Source organism: Erpetoichthys calabaricus, chromosome 3 (assembly GCF_900747795.2).
Source record: "Erpetoichthys calabaricus chromosome 3, fErpCal1.3, whole genome shotgun sequence".
Classification (NCBI taxonomy): Eukaryota; Metazoa; Chordata; class Cladistia; order Polypteriformes; family Polypteridae; genus Erpetoichthys; species Erpetoichthys calabaricus.
Genome location: NC_041396.2, coordinates 274,761,556 through 274,785,956, shown reverse-complemented (window position 1 = coordinate 274,785,956; position 24,401 = coordinate 274,761,556). Strand labels below are relative to the sequence as shown.

Below are 24,401 nucleotides of genomic sequence, written 5' to 3'. Positions count from 1 at the left end.
CCCTGGCCATCGGACCTTACTTTTATTCTATGTTAATTGGTGTTCTCTTATTTTAATTCTTATTTTGTCTTTTTTTTTCTTTCTTCATCATGTAAAGCACTTTGAGCTACATTATTTGTATGAAAATGTGCTATATAAATAAATGTTGTTGTTGATTAATAGTTGACTGCTATACATCCCACTTTATGAAGCATGTGACACATTTCTATACTCTTTTGAGGCAGGGGAAAAAAAGAAACCAACGTAATTTATTGCACATACAATTAAATATTTATACAATTTGATAGTCAAGCTATTCAAATTGACCAAAAGGAAAAACAAAACTTAGGGAATCAAACTGCACAAAATAAAGGGCAAAAAAATACAAAGACTCCAACTTTGCTTTTCCAAAGATTTTTCACAAAGGTAAAGAGAATCTGGAAACAAAGGAATAAAAGTTCTTCAGAATGGCAGCTTCATTGTTGCTGTGGTTATCCGAGGTGAAAGCCCTCTTTGCAGACTTGTTATAATTTTTGTTTGAGGTAAACTGTACAGTTTCACTTGCAACTGCTATGCTTCTACAACGTAGCAGTCCTGATGTCTCACTTGCTATTGTGAACTTCTCCCAGTACAATCATAGATACTGCGATGTTACCAAACTTTCTGATTCAACTTCAATAGACACAACATGGTGCCCTGGGATCATCGCTAGACCCAAGACTCTTGGCTCTCCCTGGGAAAATGAATCTGTGAGGAGAAGAAACAAAAAAACAAAACAAAAAAACACTACAGTGAGTTTAATTAAATCATCTCTGTAAGACCCCAGAAATAAAGCTTCTTGTTGGCTGCTAACAAGAGAATCAAACCCACAAAATAATGACAAGCAATATTTACTTCTCAATTTAAAATTCTGCTGTGACCTGTGATAATCCACACATTCAAATATATAGCAGGGTCAACAGAAAAGCATGCAGAGATTAAATTATGTAGTATCAAGATGAAATCTTTACTGGCACCTAATTACCTTTTAAGTAGCTGTTATTCAACCATATTTAAAAAATGGTGTTAATGGAAGCAACTAAAGGTCTCCTCAAACACTGTAAGTAAACTAGCGAACACAATAAATGCTGATTTGTACTCCTCTAGTGTACAGCTCAGGTGAGCAGCATTACCTATTAGTAGGCAGGTGTTGGATTATCAAATACTAAATATATGAAAAACCCAAGATAAACAGGCACTAAACTACCCCCCGCGTAACACACACAAATGCTAGTATACAATCCAGTTAAACTTAGCAAACACATTTTTTCTGTTGATTTCTGTATTTTCATCATAACATAAAAACTGTCAATAATAAAGGTAAGAGTTCAATTCTTCTTCATCATCATCACTGGTTTAACAGCCATTTTCTGGGTATAACAAGGTTAGCTGGTTAACCACAAATTTCTTCATCCAATTTTATTTTTTTATGCTGGGCATTCTTTGGTGTGAGATCCATTCTTTTCATATCATCTGACACCACCAACATGAATTCTTCAGTGTCCCTCTAGACTTCATCCCCTCCATCTTGGTGCACCTCTTCACCCAATCATCCTCTGCTTTCAGTCCACGTGCCCAACCAGCTCCATCTGATTTTCCTATCACCTACACACCAAGTCTTGTATCTTAAGTAAGTCTTCTTCTCACTCTATGTCACTCCACATGTACATCTGATCACTCATCTATGTACCTTCCAATTTTAATACATGTCTGGCTTTCTTCGGCTATGTCTCGCTCTTTCATAAACTTTACCCTTCAAAGCCTGAGAGACTTCTAAAGAAGTCAAAACCGGTAAATGTTTTGCATATGTCTTACATCGCTTTAGACAGCCTTGGATTTAAAATCACTTCTAAAGGATGAACGGCTGTATGCGAAAGTCTACCAGGCAGAATTAAAGTGTGTCATGAGAAACTGACTACAATATCCTGTACCACACTACTAGCACTTAGCTGTTTTCTGTTCCACTGTAGGAATCCTAATTCACCTTCTATAACTCAGTGAGAAAAGCAATTCATTAGGAAAAACTGAAAAAATCTAATTATGTTATGTGTCAAGAACTCATTAATATCCTGAGCTTAACTTTCTTACACTACTTACTGCTTTATCATATATACTGTAAATGTATATATACATACACTAGCAGTCTGCTAGTTTTTAAGTAATCAAAAGAAGTTAGGACGCCTGTGCAAATTGTCTGCTTCAACTTGCAAGGCTTAATTTACTTTAACTGCTGAAGAACATTTGTAGGACATAACCTATTAGTTGTTCCCTGAAGAAGATTTATTTGTAATATTCTGAAATTTCATTTTTTTCACTTTTTCCTAACCTAAAAGTTTAAAGTTAAGCTTCTGGCAGTTTACTGCATACCTTTTCTCCATTTCAGGTCATTCATTGCATTTTAACTGATTAAATCTGAAGAAAAACTGTGGTGTTCTAAAACATTTGACTGGAATTGTATGAATATGTAAGAATATTTTGTATTGTTCTTTTTTTCTCTTTTTAGGTGGGGCTGAATGCTGATGTCTTTCATTTGGACTCATTTTAAAGCATACTGTTATATTTTCTATGTTAGTCTTACTTGCTTGAGTTAGATTCTGTTCTGAAAGAAAAAAAATACTATACAGAAGCTTGGATGCTACCAATAATGTGCTGCCATCTTAAATAGGAAATGGCTTGAGATTTCACTTTCAGGTCACATGGTAGCAACGGCCCAAAGAGTCAGTTCCACAAGAGTCAGCTAAACTTGGTGAAGTCAGCTTTTGGAGTCAAGATTAATTATATTGAGTTTTATGGGAAAAATCAACTCATGTTCTTTAGACAGTTGGGCAATCCAGCTGGATGGAATGGTATGGTATACAGCCTTGAGAGAGAGAGGGGTTAGGAGCACACGCTGATACAGTGCATTGCCGCACCCATCACATGACAAACCAACTCAGGATCCCAGAATAGGACCAGAGTGCAGCCATGTAATGGGTGACACCTCAGCACCACACTAGTTCAGATGGAGTGGAACAGTGTGAGGTTTTTTTATGGTTGCTGGAGTGCCAATTCTGTCACCAACCCCCAGGTTTTTCCCTGCAGTTTGGAGGGCCTACATGCAGGGCTGGATGCAAATTACGTCATAAGCAGGACAGAGCAATTGCAGGTTAAGGGCCCTGCTCAAGGGCCCAACGAAGTAGAGTCACTTTTGGCGCTTACCTTAAGTCTTGCCAAAACAAGAACCAGTGTGAAACAGTGTCTGGGGTATGGCTGATTAGGATTGGTCGTTGAAACAGAAGGGCTACTCTGTATCATGATGCCTCATTGGTCCATGACATGTGACAGGAACTGATACAAGTAAGGATTCTCTGTCTCTGTATCATTTCCCATTCACGGAGGGGGACAAGTCATCACTAACACCATTCAAAGATACGCTGGATCAAGGTCCATACAGGACAAGGCTAGATCAAAGTATAATCCAAAAGTGAGTCACCTGGGAGTCCAAGCAAGATGAACTGATTATCACCAGGGTGGTATTATTATTTTGCCAACGCTCAGTTGACCTCTGATTAATACTTTTAGCCACATTATCCATAATACATAAAAAATGTGTAACTTAACTCCTGTCTGATCTAACTGACCACTGTTATAAATGTAAGGAAATGGAAAAGTGCTGAGCTACGGCACCTAAGACCATGATACAAATATGGGATACGAGACATTCTGTTAAGGTCTATATAATAAGGAGTACAAAAAATGCATAGAGTCACCCGACATGACAAACAATTACAATAAACCATACAAACCCAAATCTCTGGTAAGCATGATCTGAGCTTTTACAATAATGAACTAGTTGTAACGATGAGTATCTCCAAAGTTCTGGCCCAAGTGCAAAGAATATTTGTACCAAAACCTCAAGTTTACATTACCTTTGATAATCATCTGTAATGTTCTGCTATTGCCAAAGAATCAGCACAGACCATAATGTTTCCAGATGACCATTCAAATCATAGTTACAGCCACAATGCTGGCAGTGAAGAACAGTAAAAGAAAACCATCTGCTGCTATTCCTCGTCATGCCAGATGTACAACACCTTTCTGGCCTTTTTTTTTTTAAATCTAAAACTGGTAAAATGTTGGTATAATAATGTTGGTATAATTTGTTTTTTATAGAGACACATTATAACAGCCCTGGATGTTACTGCCCATAAGCAAACAAAATTCATATTGTAAAATGTGACAACTGAGCAAAAAAAGGGAGAAGAACTGCTAGAAGTAAACACTGAATTACATATGTTCATGCATCTCTGTTGCATACTTCTTTTTATACCAATTTCCGACACATTTCCTCAGCTGCATAGTTTCCCTCTAATAATGGACACTTTTTAACAAAGCTGTGAAAAGCTAACATAGAAATCATATATATTTTTAAAACTAAGTATATTTTCATCCTACAGTTGCCTTCTTTATTTAACTTTTTACATGATAGACTGCAGTTGTGGCTGGTGAAAAAAAAATTTGGCCAGATGTGCAGTATTTGGAGGGACAAACTGAAGCAGCACTTATCTATTATACAGAGCCTTTCACATCAATTTATTATACAGTACCTTTCATATCTATCTGGTCATTCCACATGCTCTCGTAGACCTCATTATACAGTCAATTCACATCTTGGCTCGTCCAGTATCAGACTCAATGGACAAATCTATGTTAAAATGTATTATACCATTTCCATTATGCTGCCCAATCTGGTGCCAACTTTCCCATTTCTACTGTGCTCCAAAACTTCAGTAAGTGACATCCACAGTTTCCCAAGTTTCCCATAACTTGCCCTATATTGGTAGATGTGGAAAGGAACAGCAGCACCCACTCCTAAAATGTATACTACATATGTCCCTAAGTTGCCCTATCCTCTGCCAACTTGCCCAGTTCCCCATTCTGCCAAAACCCACACCACAATATCCTCACACCCCACCTCATTAATAGTCCAATAACGTGCACCTCCATCTGTCCTATAACAGAGCCACAGCATAAGTCCAATCCAAATCTTATTCTGCCTCTGCTAATAAGAGTGCCCAGTCTTTGGCCGTTTCCACTGTATTCCATAAATCCATATCATACAATCACTAATCCTCTGATTTTTCTCAAGTCTTGAGTCCCAGTTTATCACTTACCACAACCGCAGTCATTCCCACCTTAATCTTATTCAACACTTGCTGCCAGTCTGCCCAGTCCTATGCAAGTTTGCCAGGCTTTCCTCCCTGGGCACAAATTCACATTTAAGATTCACAAAACCCCTCGTAGTGCTTGTTTTAAGATATGGACAAAACATAATTGGGACACGATGCTGAATTGTTGAATTCAGATGTTTCAATCAGACCCATTGCCACAGGTGTATAAAATCAAGCACCCTGCCTGGCATACAAGCTCCATTTACAAAAAATTGTGCAACAAAATGGTTGGTTCAGAGGAGCTCAGTGACTTCAAGAATGGTACTGTGATAGGATGCCACCTTTGCAATAAGATGGTGTGTGAAATTTAGGCAAAACAGCAACTCAGCCACAAAGCAGAAGACCAAGTAAGGTCAGAGTGCTGGGTCAGCGACTGCTAAGTTGCAAGGTGCATAAATGTGGCCAACACTCTGTTGATTCTATAGCTGAAGAGTTTCAAACTTCCACTGGCATTAATTAAGCACAGAGCCCTGACCTTAACCCCATCATCTTTGGGGATAACCTGGAGGCGAGATTGAGAGCCAGGCCTTCTCATCCAACATCAGTACCTGACTTCATAAATGCTCTACAGAATGTATGAACACAAATTCCCACAGAAACACTCCTAAATCTTGTGGAACGCCTTCCAAAAAGATTGGAAGATGTTATAGCTGCAAAGTGGGGACCAATTCCACATTAAAGTCTATTTATTTGAATGCATTGTCATTAAAGTCCCTGTTGGTATAATGGTCAGGCATCCCAATACATCTGTCCATATAGTGTAACTTGCCCCCCAACCCGTTTTGTACTACACCCATGACACAAGTTCAACCTAAATCTTATTCTGCCTTTATGATCAGGATTCCTATATTTTCCTTGAAAATAAATTTTGCTCACCTTTCCTTTAGTTCTGAAATTTCTCAATTACTTTCTGATTAATCATTTCACTAAGCCTGACAGAAAATAGCCTCATACTATTGTGCAGTGTTTACTAAAACATATTCTTCTGTAGTGGCACTTTTTATAACCAAAATCATTCCAAGGCACACCACTATTTTACTAACCACAAACACATATACAGTATATCTCATATACTTGCTAAACTTCCTGAAGGGGCAGGACTACTGGAGAAACCGGTAAAAAAGGAGCTCCGAGATTAGCATTCACATGACACAGCACTTAACACTTTGGTGGCATCTCTAAGCTGCTTCACCCCTTTGCCCGCCCCTCTCTACCTCAGAGGCAACTCAAATGCCCACTATCCACTAACCCTGTGGGCACACTGTGACCACACACCCAGGGGCAGATGGATTGGTCATCAGGATACATGTCTGAAATGCTCCAACATGTCAATCGCAGAGCTGCTTATATACCAGCTTATCCAGGTAGACCTATTCTTCTCAGACTGATCTTGATCACCTGCAGAATTTGTCTGGGAAAAAGTCTGTAAGCTTGTCCGCGATCACTTGCTTTCTGCTGAATTCTTAAGTCAGGTTGGTCCAGTCCAAGCTCCTTTATCTTAATTTTTTCTTCAAGTGAACAATTTATAAAGGGGTGTTTTCATTAAAGAAATAACTGAATTTTCTTTGATTTCTGATGTTCCACTTAAAGTTGAGCTCTCTTATCTGTAGGTATGTTAATGGAGGGTGTGAACCATTGTCGTGAACATGAAACAGTGCATCGACTACTGTCCAATCACATTAGATTTAAAAAATCTAGAACAATACTAATTTGCTGCCAATAAGTGGGAGTGTCTGCAGCTCTGGAAAAATATGAAACCAACCAACTAAAGAGCAGCTGAAGTTGCCCTTCACTCAGGAAATATAGGAATTTATACAGTAATGAATCAAATACAATTAGGAAACCAATTGCTAATGGATGTTGACATGTGTTGACACTAGGCACATTGTGCAAATAAATTTCATTATTATTTTGCATTTTCTAATTAAGTAGAGTTTTTAAAATATTTGGATCACTCCAGCTCCCAGCATTACAAACTGTCACTGCCAGACTGCAAGCTCATGAATGTTAATAAAAAAAAAAAACTTCAAAATATTCTAAACATTAAACAATCTGAGAATACACATGCATCAATTGGTAAAAGCTATCCTTAAAATGTTACAGTCTATAAAACAGTGGAAGAAAAATAAAAGGCTAATCAGTACTTTTTCTCTAACTTTTGTAATATGCAAAGTGAAACACTGACTATCTAAGAGACTAAATATTTGCAGGTTAAATATTTATGAATTTACAGATGCCAACTGATTTTACTGTTTTGCAGTATAATATTTCCTTGACTAGAAAAAACAAAAACACACTACACTAATTCAGAATGAAAAATAGATGGCAGAAGAAATAATTATGACATTTATGTAGCTTTTCTGCCCAAAAGGTTTACTGTAAAATCAGTTTTATATAAAGTGGTTTATCTCAGCAATATAAAATTATTCATGGATTAGTAGTCAAACCAAATACAAAGTCTAATTGAGTGAAATGGGCAAAATGGTGACGTTATTAGGAGTTGCACTTACCTGTGGATTTGAGAAACTCTTGTGCTGATCCCAAGATAACATTACAGTCCCGGTCTGTACACAAAAACAGACCCACCAGTGTACGACCATCAGTCATCCGAATCCTCATGCTTTTGTTCAGGAGGTTTTCCAGTTTTTGACGTGCTAGTGAATAAGAAGAATCCAACTCACTGTGTTCTCCAATACTCTATTAAAAAAAAAATCAAAGCCAAGCAGCAGATCATAAATACACATAAAAGTGCAAAGAGTGTATAAATTAAGCATTTGTTAATATCCAACTATTTTCAATGCTTTGTTTTCCACTGGCAAGGATGCATGTTTTTTGTCTTCCCTATGATTTTCAAACTTAATGCATGTGAATAAATATGAATCTCAAGCTAACAAAAATGATCCAAAAAAGGACTGGTAAAATACACAGTACAGGACTGTGCACCTCGTTTATGTTCTGCCATTTGAGTTTCACCTTTCAAATTTTTAACTTTTAGGATTATTGAAAATAAAAAATAACATACATACACAGATAATGTGGAACAGATGGTCCAAGGCTGAGAAAAAGGCGGCCAGATTTTAAATAAATGAATACTTGAATGGCCAGCTCTATCTCTGTGGGTGTGCGTGCTCGTGCAGTTCCGGGAGGTTGGTGCGGTAACTGGGGTGAGACACACCTGTACATGAGGATGCGGTCCGTATAAGGGGGAGCAAGCACGAGAAAAAGGGGAGGGGTGAAAAAAAAAGAGCAAGAACAGAGTCATGAGAACAGCATCAAAGGGAAGAGGCAGAACATGCAAGCCTGCCAACATGGCAAAGGGCAGCACGGGCATGAGCCCCGTAAAAGAGTGATTGCCGCTAAAGAGGATTGTCTCCACTGAATATTGGTGATGAGTGGGTGTGATCGAGAGGGAGTCCTCACCCAGGGATCCGAGGTACACCAGGGGAGCAAGAAGGAAGATGGATGGGTGCACAACCGACCCCAAGTGGTCTGGCCGACCCTGCTTGAGGAAGCAAAGATGGGGGTTGGAAGGTATGGACCACAGCTGCTATCATCTGCACAAGCTGAGCAAGCAAAGGGTGAGCTGTGGAGACGAAGAGGGAGATGCACTGGGCTTGTCTGACAGAGCATGAAGGACCCAATGACTATTGGTTTACTCTCAATTTTAATTCTGACTTTTACTGTCATGGATTGTATCCTGTTTAAGGATTATTTATTTATTGAAGAGATAAATAATAAATTCACTTTTTGGACACTTTTTTTGCTGGTTTTAATAAAAGCACTATGTTCACTTTTGCCCCTACTCCTTGCTATGTTCATATTTCTAAAAACCTAATACAAAATACCCCATTTTGTTTTGCAATTTGCTATGAAAGAAGCATTTTGATTAATCATTTGCACTATTTTCGATTGTGAATCTTCCTCTCATCTTGGGAGCTTTCCACATTAGTGCTTAATTCAAGACCAAGCTAACAGGAGGTCTACATTAACTTTAAATTAACAAACAAAACCTTATTTTTTATTGTTACAGCCTTATTACTTATTTAAGAATACAAAATGCTTGTTTCAACTTTTCATTTAATAATATCTAACAGGATAGGTTCTAACCCAAGGACAAAGATTTGGATTAAGAGGATTTGAAATGTTATGTAATTCTGAACTGAGCACATGGAAGCAGTTATCAAATCTTTCAAGCCAGACTTTTATTTTTGGGTGACTACTGAAATGTATGTACTCTCTGATGAGAGGTTTGATCATATGAAAACAATTTTCAAAAAGCTGCGCATAGGAATACATTTAGGTCTTGACTTACAACACGATACTTGACAGTGTTTCCATCAGACTAAAAACCATAAATATGCAGAGAAGGGCTAGTAGGACCCTTACACATTTTCAACCTCACTGTGCACTTGCAGCTGCATACAAAACTATGGGCAGTCCTGTTTAACCTTCGTGGTGGTAACCCTGAGGCTAACTTGGGCTAAGAGTTCCATGGAAGTCAGATTCAGGGTGACAATTAATGATCTGCTTTACATTATTAAGCCCAAATAATGCTTGGGGCAGTATTCTGCTGTCACCTAATGAATAAAATAACATAATGCTGTAAAAAAATCAAATATTTCTATGTGTGTAGCCACTTTAAAGTAACTCATCAATATCCTATACTGTAAGATAATAAGAACATTCTTAATGAACTTTGGGGGGAAAAAAAATTGCCTAATAAACGTCAGTGTTTCAATACTAGTCTTTTTACATTCAACATACAACTCACAAACATCTTGACTGCCAGTGTGTTGATGTTTTGAAACTGTCCATGTTTCTGTGCTATGCTTTACAGTACTGCACAAGCCATCACAATGCAGCAAAATTTTGTGGGGCCACATAGCAGTGTGCCTTCCGTCAAATCCAAACACCAGCATCTTTGTTTTAATTAACCAATGGTCTGTTCCATCACCGTTTACCTAAAAATCACCTGAATGAAAGATTATACAAGTTGTCTGTAATGTGGACCCAAAAATCAGCTTCCCACACTACTATTTGATAAAATAAAGGAATCTTGGGTTCTGCCGCGCAACAACATTAGTCAGATACATTTGAGCATCATACATTAGTTGTATATTAATTTAAAGAAAGTGCTTTCTGTTTATAACAGCAAATTCATTCTGTGATAGTGCCTTTATTGCAATGTGTGTGCAGTAAATTGTGCCAGTTACATTAGGAAAATCAGCAGTCACTTCAGACTGCCTTTTGATTTCAGCTTGCTCCCCATGATGTTAAGGATACTGCGTGCATCAGGCAATTCACGCTTAGAAGTGGCTGTTGCAAAATACTCAATGGTTGGTAACAGAACAAGGATGGCGCGATTCCAGTGTGATGGGATCTGTAATGTAGGATCCAGTTCAGCACACAACTCCAACAGGACACCTCTACGAAGTCTAATTTGGCTTATAAGTCAGACATCATCACGAGCCAAAAAAAATCATCTTGATCCCTGAAATACTCTCCTTACTCTGCCACTGGCTATATTCTCTAAAAAAAGCAAACACTGCCACTGCCAGTTACGTTGTACAACACACACCTTACCGGCAAAATTGACCGGCTACACCACGGGTGTCGAACTTTGGGCCTGGAGGGCCGGGGTTGCTGCAGGTTTTCATTCTAACCCTTTTCCTAATCAGAGACCAGTTTTCACTGCAAATTAACTTCTTTTCCCTTCATTTTAATAGCCCGGTTTTAAAGGATCCAGTGCTCTGAATTAATTCTTTTCTTCATTAAATGACAGCCAAACAGAAATGAGATGTAAAACGAGCTAATAGTTGAACAGCTAAATTGCAGCTTCAAATGCCAACCAATTTCTTAATGAGAAGCCAATTCTTGCTGTTAATTAAACTCATTATTTAATTCCATGGCTTGTTGCTGCTCTCATTCTGCCATAGTAGGCATTTCGAAAACTGTTGATTTTCTGTTTTTTCTAAAAACACCGTCAAAATGTTTTGGGTACCTGAGAGATCAACGTTACTGAGACCTTCACCTTTCTTTATTTTCAGATATTGTGTGATGGGCACAGGTGAGCTGATTATGTGGCGGCTTGTTTCTTGTCTGATTATTATTTGGCTGCTAATTAAGGAAAAAGAAACAACAAAGGGGCCTGAGTGAAGTTAATTAAAATTAAAGCAAAAGAAGTTAATTAGCAGCAAAAACAGGTCACTAATGAAGAAGATGGTTAGAATGAAAACCTGCAGCCACTGCGACCCTCCAGGACCGGAGTTTCACACCCCTGGGTAGTGCTGGGAGGTATACCGGTTCATACCGAAAACAGTTTATCTTTGTTATGATATGGAATTTAAATGGTTTAAATAGCCTAAACAACGGTTGGAACGTGGTGCAGCGGGAAACTGTTTAAGGGGGACCTTTTTCACTGCTACACCGCTAAACATGCATGCAATGGAGTACATGCGTTAGTGGAGGTATTGCGCAGTGAAAATGGACAGAACATACTGAAACTGAAGCTGATGATAAAGTTGAACATGATGACACATAAGAACTTTTTGCTGAAAAAGGGAGTCATGTCTGTTGTCTGGAAATACTTTGGTTTTAAAAGGTCGGATGTGAACCATTATTATTTTCAAATGTGTGAACACTGTTTCTATACTACTGGATAATACTGCAAGCCAAGTAGCACTTTTTTTTTTTTCTCAATACTTGGATACTGTGTAATGTACCTGGGTACTGTGTAATAGTGTGATGATGCTGGTCCCCTACAGACTCCCTCTTCCCACATGGGAGTCTGTTGAACCAACACTGTCGATAGTTATGATGAGATGAGCTGACAAATCATATTGTAGCCAGGGGATGGTGGAAAGTGCTCAAGTGCTTTTATTAAAAACAGTCAAAAGTAAAACCAAGTGTCCATTGTGCGGTGTTCAAAAAAAATACAGTACCCAAATAAATAGCAAGTACATAAAACCAGTGAAACGTGTGGATAAAATCCATAATAAATAAATCCGTTAAAATAGACATTAAAATGCAGTCTCTCTCCTCACTCGATCGCAGCCCACCACCTTCCGTCTCCCCGGCTCACCCATCACTGGTGTTGCCGGCGGAGCCTCTGTAGCACGAACTCCTTTCTGCCGACCCCCATCTTGGCTGCCGCCACACTGCGCAGCCAGACTGTCTGAGGTCGGCACACCACCAGTCTTTCTTCATGCTCACTCAGTCGCTCCTCGGATCCATTGGGAGGCCTTTGCAGTCGCTGCTCCATGGCTCTGGAATGCCCTACCAGGGAACTTGAGAACACAGCAGATTGTGGGCCATTTTAAAAAGCAGCTAAAGACTTTTTTTATTTAGGAAAGCATATTAACAAGAATGCCACTATTTATTGTTGTTTTATCTCTGTTTTTATCTTGTTTTGTCTTTGTTAAATATTTTTATGTAGCACTTTGAAATTTACTACTAATGTAAAGTGCCTTATAAATAAAATGAATTATTATTATTGCCTTACATCTCGCTCGCCCCACTCTACATGCTTAGTCAATGGGGCAAGCCAACCCCTAAAGCACCTCAGCCTGCGCTCCCTCATGGAGCCCCAGCTCACGCTGCCTTCTCCTTCCTGGCGTCTGGTTCGTCTCCCACGACTGCCTTTTCCCTTCTTTAACCTCCTTCTGTTCTATCTTTTCTTTTTTCCTTCCCCCTATCCCGATGGCCCAAAAATATACATCTCGGCATGTGCAGGTGCAACTTGCCCCAATTACCTCATCAACTCCCCGAGGTCGTGCAATCGCACCTATGGACATGGCTAACTGGATTTAAAAACTGGCCATATTTTTTTTTTGAAACCATGGACCCGCTATATCACAAATAACATTATAAATGCAAGTTGCAGTTTTATTATTTATGTATATAGCTTAGCTTGAAGCAAGCTCCATATTAATGCAATTTGCCTAAAAATTTCATCACTAACTTGCACTTGTTTTATTTTTATTTGGTGAACACTGTGTAATGTACCTGGGCTTGAAGCCTTGAAGTAACAGTATTATTACTGGAAGTTGCACTATTATTTATTTCACTGTCATTATTAGTTTAAATATTATGCAATTTAATGATGGTAAAGTTGTTTTAGAAGTCACTTTAACATGTCAGTAACGTGTCACTAAGACATGTTCTGTGCATTACAACTTTTGAGAAGCACCTCTGGATATTTTACTACGTCTAAATGCCTCTTTGGACGGTTGAAAATATGTTGTCAAAATTATAGTTTAAGCTGTTTGCAAACTTTGTTCAATAAAAAGGTTCTATATTTTGACTGCAACTGTCATGCAATGTGATTCCTTCTCTTCATTAGTGCCACCCCCTTGAAAAGTATCGCTTTATGGGGCCATGCAAACCTGTATTGATACTTGTACATTGTACAAAAAATTTTTTAATGTGCACACAATTCTCATGACAGTGGAATAGGTTATTCTTAGCCAGTCTACTGCAGTAACTGCAGTGGAAAATGTGGTTAACATCCACTCATGCATGGGAAAAAAATACCATTGAATACCGTGAAACCGGTATAATATTGAAAAATACCGTGATATTGAATTTTGGTCATACCGCCCAGCACTACCCCTGGACTACACAATAAGTCAATTAACATTAAGTGTATGCATTTGGCGTTCTATCCAAGACTTAAGACAGCTGTACTAAACATGTCAATTAACTGTGATATAATTAGTTCAAGAATATTGGAATGTGACTGGCACTTCATTTAAAGGGGAAAAGTGATTTTATGTTCACTTCATAGTCCTGTCGCTTGGAGTCGCCAAAATGCCAACAACAAAAAAGTCTGCACAGAATTTATGGACAGCTGAAACTTGCCATAACTTTATACCAATTTCCACACAAAGTTTGTGTTTTATAAATCCCAACTATTGTGTAAGAAATGACTTATACATACATGCTTCTGAGCATAAGCAAGTTTTATACATGTGGCCCCTGTTATCTCCAAATGTTATCCAGTGAGTTCCTTGGACTTTGTGGGCTGTTTTTTTGTTCTGACATAGTGTGAATTCACCACAGGTACACAAATGCCTTTCTAAATGACGTCCAATCAATTCAGTTTGCCACAGGAGGACTCTAATCAAGTTCTAGACACATCTCAAGGAGATGTAAAGCAAACAGGATTACATTATAATTTACTTATTTGCCTGACGCTTTTATCCAAAGTGATTTACAACATTTATGATACAATTGGCTACATTTATTTTATTTTTACAACTGGAGCACAAGGAGGTGAAGAAACTTGCTCAGGGTCACACAGTGTCAGTGGTGGGATTTAAACCCACAACTTCATAGTTTGAAATCCAAATCCTTAACCACTGCACCACCCTGCCTGTGCACCTGACAACCAGCTGGAGTGCCACACCAAAAGGTCTTGAATACGTCCATAAATGAGAGATCAGTTTTTGATTTTAAATAAAGCTGAAAACCTTTCTGAACACTATTATTATGGGTCACTGCTGTAGACCATTGGGCAAAATGGTACATTTATCCATTTAAAATTAAAACTACAGCACAATTAACTAGTCGGTGTAATCGATGACGTCAACTACAAAAAATCGTAGACGCGTCATAAACAGAACCTTCGATAGAGGCTCCAGTCACAAAGAACCACATTGTTTTTTGTAACTGTAATGCACTACATGAACGTCTGGGGGCAGTATCGTTTGTTATTGTTTGTCAAGACTGCACACAGTATACCAATGCAAGCATCCTGGAGCTGTGATGCCGCCGTCGTCTGTTGAGAGGTAAGTTTTAGAGAGTAAAGTTAGTGTCACATGTTAACGTTGATGTTGATGTTTGTACTATAATGTGTATATCAAGGTTTCTACAATGATAGTTAACCCTTAAACCGACAAATACTTGGGGTTTAATGCACCCCTGGACGCCAAATACTTTTTAGCTGCACTTTTTAAGTAAACGTCGTAATTCAAAAAGAAAATGTGAAATTTTAATGGAACACGAATTTTTTTTTCATGCAAAGCGCATCACAATTACTGCAACACTGATCATTTTACACACTGCAAATGAACTGTAAAAACTATTAAAAAAAAAAAAAAAAAAAACTACTGCAACAATCTATTATTATATGTTCAAGGTGCAACTGACGCCATTGAAAATTCAGTAAATCACCGAGCCAACTGTGCTTAAACTGTCAGCATGCGAACACACAAAGGTAAACGCTGATGACTGCAGGCTTGTCTAGTGCAGCGGCTGAATCCCAGAGACAGTGGTGCTGTAGTTCTGCCACGGCTGGCAGGGGTCATGAGCTGGCAGCTCAACAAATATATGGCACTGACTGATCAGTTCCAGTGTGCTGCCAAATTGCTCTGTGAAGCAAATATAGACGGTTGTGGAGTTCAATTAATGTACAGTGCATCTGGAAAGAATTCACAGCGCATCACTTTTTCCACATTTTGTTATGTTACAGCCTTATTCCAAAATGGATTAAATTAATTTTTTCCTCAGAATTCTACACACAACACCCCATAATGACAACGTGAAAAAAGTTTGAGGTTTTTGCAAATTTATTAAAAATAAAAAAAACGAGAAATCACATGTACATAAGTATTCGCAGCCTTTGCTCAATACTTTGTCGATGCACCTTTGGCAGCAATTACAGCCCCAAGTCTATTTGAATATGATGCCACAAGCTTGGCACACCTATCCTTGGCCAGTTTCGCCCATTCCTCTTTGCAGCACCTCTCAAGCTCCATCAGGTTGGATGGGAAGCGTCGGTGCACAGCCATTTTAAGATCTCTCCAGAGATGTTCAATCGGATTCAAGTCTGGGCTCTGGCTGGGCCACTCAAGGACATTCACAGAGTTGTCCTGAAGCCACTCCTTTGATATCTTGGCTGTGTGCTTAGGGTTGTTGTCCTGCTGAAAGATGAACCATCGCCCCAGTCTGAGGTCAAGAGCGCTCTGGAGCAGGTTTTCATCCAGGATGTCTCTGTACATTGCTGCAGTCATCTTTCCCTTTATCCTGACTAGTCTCCCAGTCCCTGCCGCTGAAAAACATCCCCACAGCATGATGCTGCCACCACCATGCTTCACTGTAGGGATGGTATTGGCCTGGTGATGAGTGGTGCCTGGTTTCCTCCAAACGTGACACCTGGCATTCACACCAAAGAGTTCAATCTTTGTCTCATCAGACCAGAGAATTTTCTTTCTCATGGTCTGAGAGTCCTTCAGGTGCCTTTTGTTAAACTCCAGGCGGGCTGCCATGTGCCTTTTACTAAGGAGTGGCTTCTGTCTGGCCACTCTACCATACAGGCCTGATTGGTGGATTGCTGCAGAGATGGTTGTCCTTCTGGAAGGTTCTCCTCTCTCCACAGAGGACCTCTGAAGCTCTGACAGAGTGACCATCAGGTTCTTGGTCACCTCCCTGACTAAGGCCCTTCTCCCCCGATCGCTCAGTTTAGATGGCCGGCCAGCTCTAGGAAGAGTTCTGGTGGTTTCGAACTTCTTCCACTTATGGATGATGGAGGCTACTGTGCTCATTGGGACCTTCAAAGCAGCAGAAAATTTTCTGTAACCTTCCCCAGATTTGTGCCTCGAGACAATCCTGTCTCGGAGGTCTACAGACAATTCCTTTGACTTCATGCTTGGTTTGTGCTCTGACATGAACTGTCAACTGTGGGACCTTATATAGACAGGTGTGTGCCTTTCCAAATCATGTCCAATCAACTGAATTTACCACAAGTGGACTCCAATTAAGCTGCAGAAACATCTCAAGGATGATCAGGGGAAACAGGATGCACCTGAGCTCAATTTTGAGCTTCACGGCAAAGGCTGTGAATACTTATGTACATGTGATTCTCAATTTTTTAATTTTTAATAAATTTGCAAAAATCTCAAGTAAACTTTTTTCACGTTGTCATTATGGGGTGTTGTGTGTAGAATTCTGAGGAAAAAAATGAATTTAATCCATTTTGGAATAAGGCTGTAACATAACAAAATGTGGAAAAAGTGATGCGCTTTGAATACTTTCCGGATGTACTGTACGTCGCTGCATATACTCGGCTTCGGCTTGCTTCCAAATTGAACTAGAAACCGACTCTAGCTGGTTGCGGTGTTCAACAAATGTACTTTCTGAATATATTCGGCTCTGGCATGCTGGCAGTAATTAGCTTGTTACATATTTTAGTCTGTTATTTTTTTATTTTGACATTATATAGTACATGATGTGATAAACTACAACACTTTTCCTTCAGAGTGTGATGATTAAAACATCTTTCTCTGTCTAAAAAATCATTCTTGTGTATTCCTGCTACCTCTACTCCCTCTGAGCGTCTCTTCTCAGCAGCTGGGAACACTGTCTCAAAGAAGAGAGCCAGCCTCAAACCAGAGCATGTCGAAATGCTCACATTCCTGCACTGCAATCAGGAATATATGAACTGAATGTTTTATAAACTGAACATTATTGTTTTATTTTATTTGAATTGAAGCTTTATTTAAACTTTTGGACTTTAAGACACACCAGTGGCCATTTTTGGTTAAGTTAAATGCACTTTTTTTGTTTAAAGACTATGTACACTTTAGTTTGTATTGTTTAATGTATTTCTTTTTTATTGTGATGGTCACACTAATAGAAAACATCTGATTATTTTCAAAGTCATATGTTTCACTGGCTGTTATTTTAATTTGATTACTATTAATTTTAATCGTGTTAATGCAGAGACATCAGGGTGACTTTCACAGGTGGTCAGACTTGAGCAGATGAGGTAAGACATGCACTGGATTCCAGAACAGGATGTGCAACCACAGGTCGCAGGCATCAAAATAGTCCGGCATGAAATAATCGTGACTAATCGGGGGGGGGGGGGGAAATTTGAACGATCAGTCGACTACCAAAATAATCGTTAGTTGTAGCCCTACAATTAACTGTGCAGAAAGTGAAGGGATCTGAATGCTTTCTGAATCCACTGAAAATGCCCTGTTTCGTTTTGGATCTTGCAAGGCAGAGTTTCAGCGAAACTCTCAATTTAATTACTGCATAAACTTGTAGTACTAGGGTATTGTACCATGCTAGCTATTATGGATGTAGTGAGAAGTTAAGCAAAATGGCACATTTTATTGGCTAACTAAAAAGATTACAATATGCAAGCTTTCGAAGCAACTCAGGCCTCTTCTTCAGACACAAGGTGTAAAGCCCTGAGTTAGAAAGTAGCGTACATTTAAACGTAATACCAAAAGACTTCACATGTTCCTTTGGTTAGTTTTGCCTGCTTTTTACACCACTTCTTCAAACAATTTCAAATCATGTTTTCTGTCATTGAGATATATATTATTCACAGCTATTCTTGTTTTCATTTCACTTCCTAAGACGCGAGTGTATCAACGGAGTGTAAGTGGATACGGGTGCCTGTCCGTCTTCCGTGTCATGCAATGCACCGCCAACATGTCCAGGGCTGTCGTTCCTGCTTTTGGATTCAACGAATTAATAGTTTGACGTTACTGGATTGAGCCAGCCCCTTGAAAAATTGCTCTCTTATACAAGAATTGAGAAAACAACACAAAGTGACAAGAGAGGCACAACAAATACGGTTAACGTTATTTTCAGGAGGGCCGCTCTTCTTCTTTCGACTGCTCTCATTTAGGGGTCACCACTTATCCCTGTCTTTTACACAATTTTCTGCCACACCGACTGCCGTCACGTCCTCCCTCACCACTTCCATAAACCCTCATCTTTTCCTCTTGCCTGGCGGTTCCATCCTCAACATTCTTTTTTCTCGATTACTTTCAGGAGGACAGCTCAACAACTACGATTAGAAAGGATCGTCTAAGCCCTCAACCCCCAAACTTATCACTTCTACGTCAAAAACTGACAAGCAGCCCGAGGCTGAGCACAGCAACAGGTCTGCCATTCAATAAAATTAATTTCTTTAAATTACTCATGCAGAGGACAAAACACAAATGACAACTTACCACCGTTTTATCCAGCTCACCATTTTCTTCTTTAACCGCAGCCATTTCTTCCCACGAGTCTGAGAGAAAGTAGCATTCAGTGCTATAAAATAAACTTACAACTCAATGGTGCCATCTAGCGGACTGGCGGCTACAGTGCTGCAATCTTGTAATGCGAAATATAGGAGGTATGGCCAACTCGTTCTATATACTGTATACATATATACACGGAAACACACACACACACACACACACATATATAAAATACTTGCAAATACATATGGCATAACAATGTTACATGCAAACTACTGTATACTTTGTATTTACTTTTTTCAACTCTTCTGAGGGGACAGGCAAGTACAAAGTTCACATGACAATAAACTTAACCTGATCATCTTTACCTTGAGTCCTTTCACTTCCAATCATTCTTTTCATTTCAGTATCCTGTCCTCAATTCTGCTTCACTTTTGGCTATTAAACCAAGGTCATTGGTGTACAATGTCTTCCATGATCATCCTTCAGCCACTTCCATCACGACCAGTACCATGAAAAGCACCAGACTCAGAACAGGTATCAGGAGCAGCCCCCGCAACACCTCAAAGCTCTCCCTGTTCCCACCTGCTGTCCTGTCTGCTGTTCGTGCTTCCCTGTACATTACATTGACCTCACCGCAGACAATAGCCATTCCTTCAATGCCCACCTCACCATCCTGTGTGGCACCCTGTCAGAAGCCTTCTCCAGGTCTACAAGTACAGAATGTAGTTTCTGATGCGTTCCCTGTATTTGTCCGACAACAAATATCACGCCCGTTGTTCCCTTTTCAGGTGTGAACCCACACCGCATTTTGATAACTTTCATTTGTTCCCCGATTCTTCTCTGCCATGCTCGCTACCCATCCTCATCACCTGCTCTAAAAGCATGAAAGCTTACTATGTCTCACACTCCATTAGATCACACCTTTTTTGTATGCTAGAATGAGCACACTTCTTTTCTAACCACCAGGAATCCCTCCTTCACACACAAGGTTTTAAATTGGGAGAGCAGACTCTTGACCAGTAAGTGCAGGTCTTTATTTCAAAAGCTCAGATCTATTTGAATGCATTTCCTCTGCATGCACGATTCAGAGATTCCCGAAATATTTATTTACAAATATTTTAGCAAAAAATGCATGTGCTTTCTACATGGTGAGCATGCAATTGAATGACTTGACAATGTGGATTATGCAACACGAGTAATGCAACATTTTTTTCATGGATGTTGTTATATTGTTTACTGTTGTCCAGCATTTGTATTCATAGACATTTGTTCCCCCAGAAGCTTTGTTATGTCCACTCTCCATAAAAACACAAGATTAAGAATTTTTCTTAGTCATCATGACAAGCCACAAACTATAGATTTATTAACGTATAAAAAATATTTATGGTTGGAGTATTCCTTTAATATACAGTATTCCTTGTAAAGGTAAGTAAAGAATTGTTTAGGACAGAGCCATCTGGAGTGACTAGGACGGCCAAAGTACACAACTGTTACTGAAGTTGGCGAGGTTGTTTTAGTGTTCCCTTCCCACTGCATTAACAAATGTTGGAACATATAAAAACTCCATAAGCAACTGGACCAGAATACAAACCTAACCTTCTGGAACAACAAGAACATCTGAATGGCCATACCACACTGAGATTACAGTATATTTGTTACAGCTTGTCAGAAATATAGTGGATTCAAAAAGTATTCAGATTCTGGTCTTTCTGCACACTTATCATGTCTTTTATTTTAAATGGATACATTTGACATTTTTGCCCATCAGTCTACACTTAATTAACCATATGTTTTTCAGAAAGGTTTGCAAAATTTGTTAAAAATCTAAAACTGAAACCTTCCATTTCTGTAAGTATTTAGACCCTTTGGTGTGACAACCCAAATTGTGGTCATATGCATCCTGTTTGCTTTAATTCTCCTGGACTTATTTTCAAAACTTGATTGGAGTCCTCATATGGCAAACTGAATTGACTGAACATGGCTTAGAAAAGTACACGCCTGTGTACTGAAGATCTCATAATTCACATGTCAGGACAAAAATCAAGCCATGAAGTCCAAGGAACTCTCTCTAGCCCTCCATGATGAAAAGACCAGTGCCTGTGTTTTTTTAAACATCTCAAGAGTAGGAAAACAGTCCTAACAAAAAATCTCAACGATACAAAAATGATTACACTTTTAGGAGTAAAGGCATTTTATCAGTTTTTCTAATTTTGGGAACTACTCACTACACCAGAATTCTGGAGCTCACAGACTGTCTTCACTCTGTAGAAGCTGCCAGATGATGGCGTTCAGGGAGAGACTGGCACAAACATCACAGGAAAAGCTGAGTGCTATGAAAACTCTAGGCAATGACTAAATCATGAAAAGAGGGCAATCTGCCAGAGTTAGAATAATGTACATGATAAATCTTATGTATGTTACACGATTCATCCACCTATACAGAAAAGCCATGCTCTGACAGCTGTAATGAATGTGTTGTTTTGGCCACAGGGAGAATGCAGTTTTACAATTGTGATGATTTGGGTATGTCACAACCAACCATTTCTCAAATTTCACACCAAGCCCTTAACATGCATAAGGTAACAGGCTGATTTTAAACATTTCTGCTCGACTCCACATGAGGTGATGTTAAGTCAAAATGCATTCATGTAATAGCCAACATATAACCTTGAAGATAAGCAGGACTGGATGGGTGTTGAACACTGAAATGACACAAAGGCATGCAGAGCTCTGTATTTCACAAACCTAAGGAACATTTGCATTACAAGAAGGCAGGTGAACCTCACAGAAATTGGTGAAGGAATCAGAGAGAGAGAGAGAGAGAGAGAGACAGACAGACAGACATGGCACATGACTCTGAAAAATGAACACTGAAAGAAGAAACACAGCTTCAAAAACAGTACAAGAATAGCGATGGTTAGGTTCAGGAACTTATTTTACAAGGTGTTTCCTGTGGTTGTAACAGTGGGAAAGGGATTCTTCTTAAAGTATGTATGTGGATCATTCATGGTTAAATAAATATGCCCATTACTTAGGTAAACAGTAATTTTAGGGATGATAGGAGCCTCAGACATTCCACCTCTGTGCTTGTTACAGTATTATTCTTGATGTTGAAGAGAAAACAATTATGTACAGCTTGGTGTAATACCTAGCTACCTTTTAGTCTTTTCTCTCTCTTCCACTACTTTGAGTATTATTATCTTAGTTGTGAAGCTCTAGTAATAGTATCAGAAAACTACGAAGTGTCACCATGACTGGCAGGTTGCAAGCAAGGGTATAATAAAATTGAGACATCATTAATTCTCAAATGTGGCTTCCTCCTCCTTACTGGAAGTGTGAGTAGGACACTTCGTTACCAGCTCTTCTTCTACTCTGAGCTAGGACAAATTCTTGTCCTAGTCAGACTTTTAGTGCAATTCCTAGTAGCACTTCTGCCACAATTGATAAATAACAGTTTCAGAGCCTGGGTATAAAACCATTTCTAAAGCTTTGAGTGTTCCCAAGAGCATTGTGAAATGGAAGGAGTTGGACACCTGGCCAAACTGAGTAACTGGACAAGAAGGGCCTTGGTCACGGAGGTGTGCAATAACCTAATGGTCACTTTAAAAGAGGTCCAGAAGTCTCCTGCTGATATGTGTGGACTTGACAGAAAAATGACCATCTCAGCAGCACTCCAGAAATCGGGTATTTATGGTAGGGTAGCTCTTGAATTTTTCCAAACAGCTTTTAAAAGCTCCGAAAGCACAAGGGCAAAGATTGTCTGCACTGATGAGGTCAAAACTGAACTCATTGGGAAAAACTCCAAGCACTATGTCTGGTGAAGAACAGGCACTGCTCATCACCTACCACATCCCTTTGGAATAGCATGGTGGTGGCAGCATTATGTTATAGGATTACTTATCAACAGCAGAAACAGTAGGACTGGTCAGAATTGAGGAAAGGATGAATGCAGTGAAATACCGGGAAGTCCTTCAAGAAAACCTTTTCCAGAATGCACATGACCTCACACTGGGGCAATAGTTCACCTTTCAGCAAGACAATAACCCTGAATCATACAGCTCATACAATGCTGAAGTGGCTTCAGAACAAGTCTCCGACTATCCTAGAATCTCACACTTGAACCTCATAGAACTTATGCAGAGAGCGCTGAAGACGGCAGTTTACAGACACTTCCTATCCAATCTAACAGAGCTTGAGACAATCTGCCAGAAGGATGGAATAAACTGCCTAAATCCAGGTGTGTAAAGCTTGTAAAGATTCAAAGCTGCAATTGCTGCCCAAGGGGCTTCTACTACAAAGTACTGAATTAAGAGTCTGAATACTTGTATATAAATAAGAGATTTCAGTGGTTGACTTTTAATAAATTTGTAGCCTTTCCGAAAACATGTTTGCACTTTGTCATTATGGGTTATTGAATGCAAAGTGATGGGCAAAATTGCAAATTTATCTGTTTAAAATTAAATGTACAAGGGATAGGGGGGCTTGTCCCTGCATTATTTCCGAATACACTCTAATTTGCCTTCTTTACACAAAGCATCCATTTTAAAGTACCTTAAGTAGAGCTTGTTCATGACATTAACATACTTCATTCAGTAAAAGGACCGCTAAATGCATACTGTTTCCAAATATCAAGTGAGAAAAGTTAGAACAGAGTGTAGTTCCTCGAAACCCTGGAGTGAGTAGGCTAGATGAAAAGACGGTGTGAGAGCCCCATTTAAATACTGTATACATTCAACAGTTACACATAATAGCAAACCGTGTGCATAATCCCCACCCAGACACATTTTAAGCTAAACTGCTCATCAGTACATCTTGTCTGACCTGCCATCCCACAGTATTACTGATCAGCCCGCGATTATATCCTTGATATGAACAGATACTACTGCATGCAGCAAACCAAGATAGTCCAGAACATGAATTTGAGCAATGCGAGACAGGAAAAAAAGGTAGCTCTCATGCTGCTGTGGACTCCATCAAGAGGTAAAGCTAGCTTTCAATGCTTCAATATCAGAAAGATAGCGCAAAGAAAAACATTCATATATAGGGGTTATAAAGTGAGAAGATAAATCAAAATCACCTTGCAGAACATCATCCTCCACTCCAATGAGTCTTCTACAACCAGAAACAGTATACACCAAGAATCAAGGACAGAAAAAATAACTATTTTCATTTTAAATACTTGTACAAG

The 24,401-nt window shown here is 39.2% G+C and overlaps 1 protein-coding gene across 1 annotated transcript; it reads right to left on the bottom strand.

Moving 5' to 3' along the window:
* Positions 1 to 228: 228 nt before the first annotated feature.
* naa38 (N-alpha-acetyltransferase 38, NatC auxiliary subunit) lies at positions 229 to 19,296 on the bottom strand. Its single transcript, XM_028798339.2, has 3 exons — positions 19,199 to 19,296; positions 7,739 to 7,925; positions 229 to 726 (listed from the first exon to the last, which is right to left on the bottom strand). Exons 1-3 carry the CDS (start codon positions 19,241 to 19,243, stop codon positions 614 to 616), a joined length of 345 nt encoding a protein of 114 aa, XP_028654172.1. The 5' UTR covers positions 19,244 to 19,296; the 3' UTR covers positions 229 to 613.
* Between the last annotated feature and the right edge of the window lie 5,105 nt (positions 19,297 to 24,401).

What these genes read in the sequence shown, in the direction of transcription:
- naa38 (XM_028798339.2), bottom strand. Translation starts at nt 19,243, where the DNA reads ATGGCTGCGGTTAAAGAAGAAAATGGTGAGCTGGATAAAACGGTG. An exon ending in GTGAGCTGGATAAAACGGTG is followed by an intron (nt 7,926 to 19,198) that starts GTAAGTTGTCAT and finishes TTTTTTTAATAG; the next exon opens with AGTATTGGAGAACACAGTGA. An exon ending in AGAGTTTCTCAAATCCACAG is followed by an intron (nt 727 to 7,738) that starts GTAAGTGCAACT and finishes TTCTCCTCACAG; the next exon opens with ATTCATTTTCCCAGGGAGAG.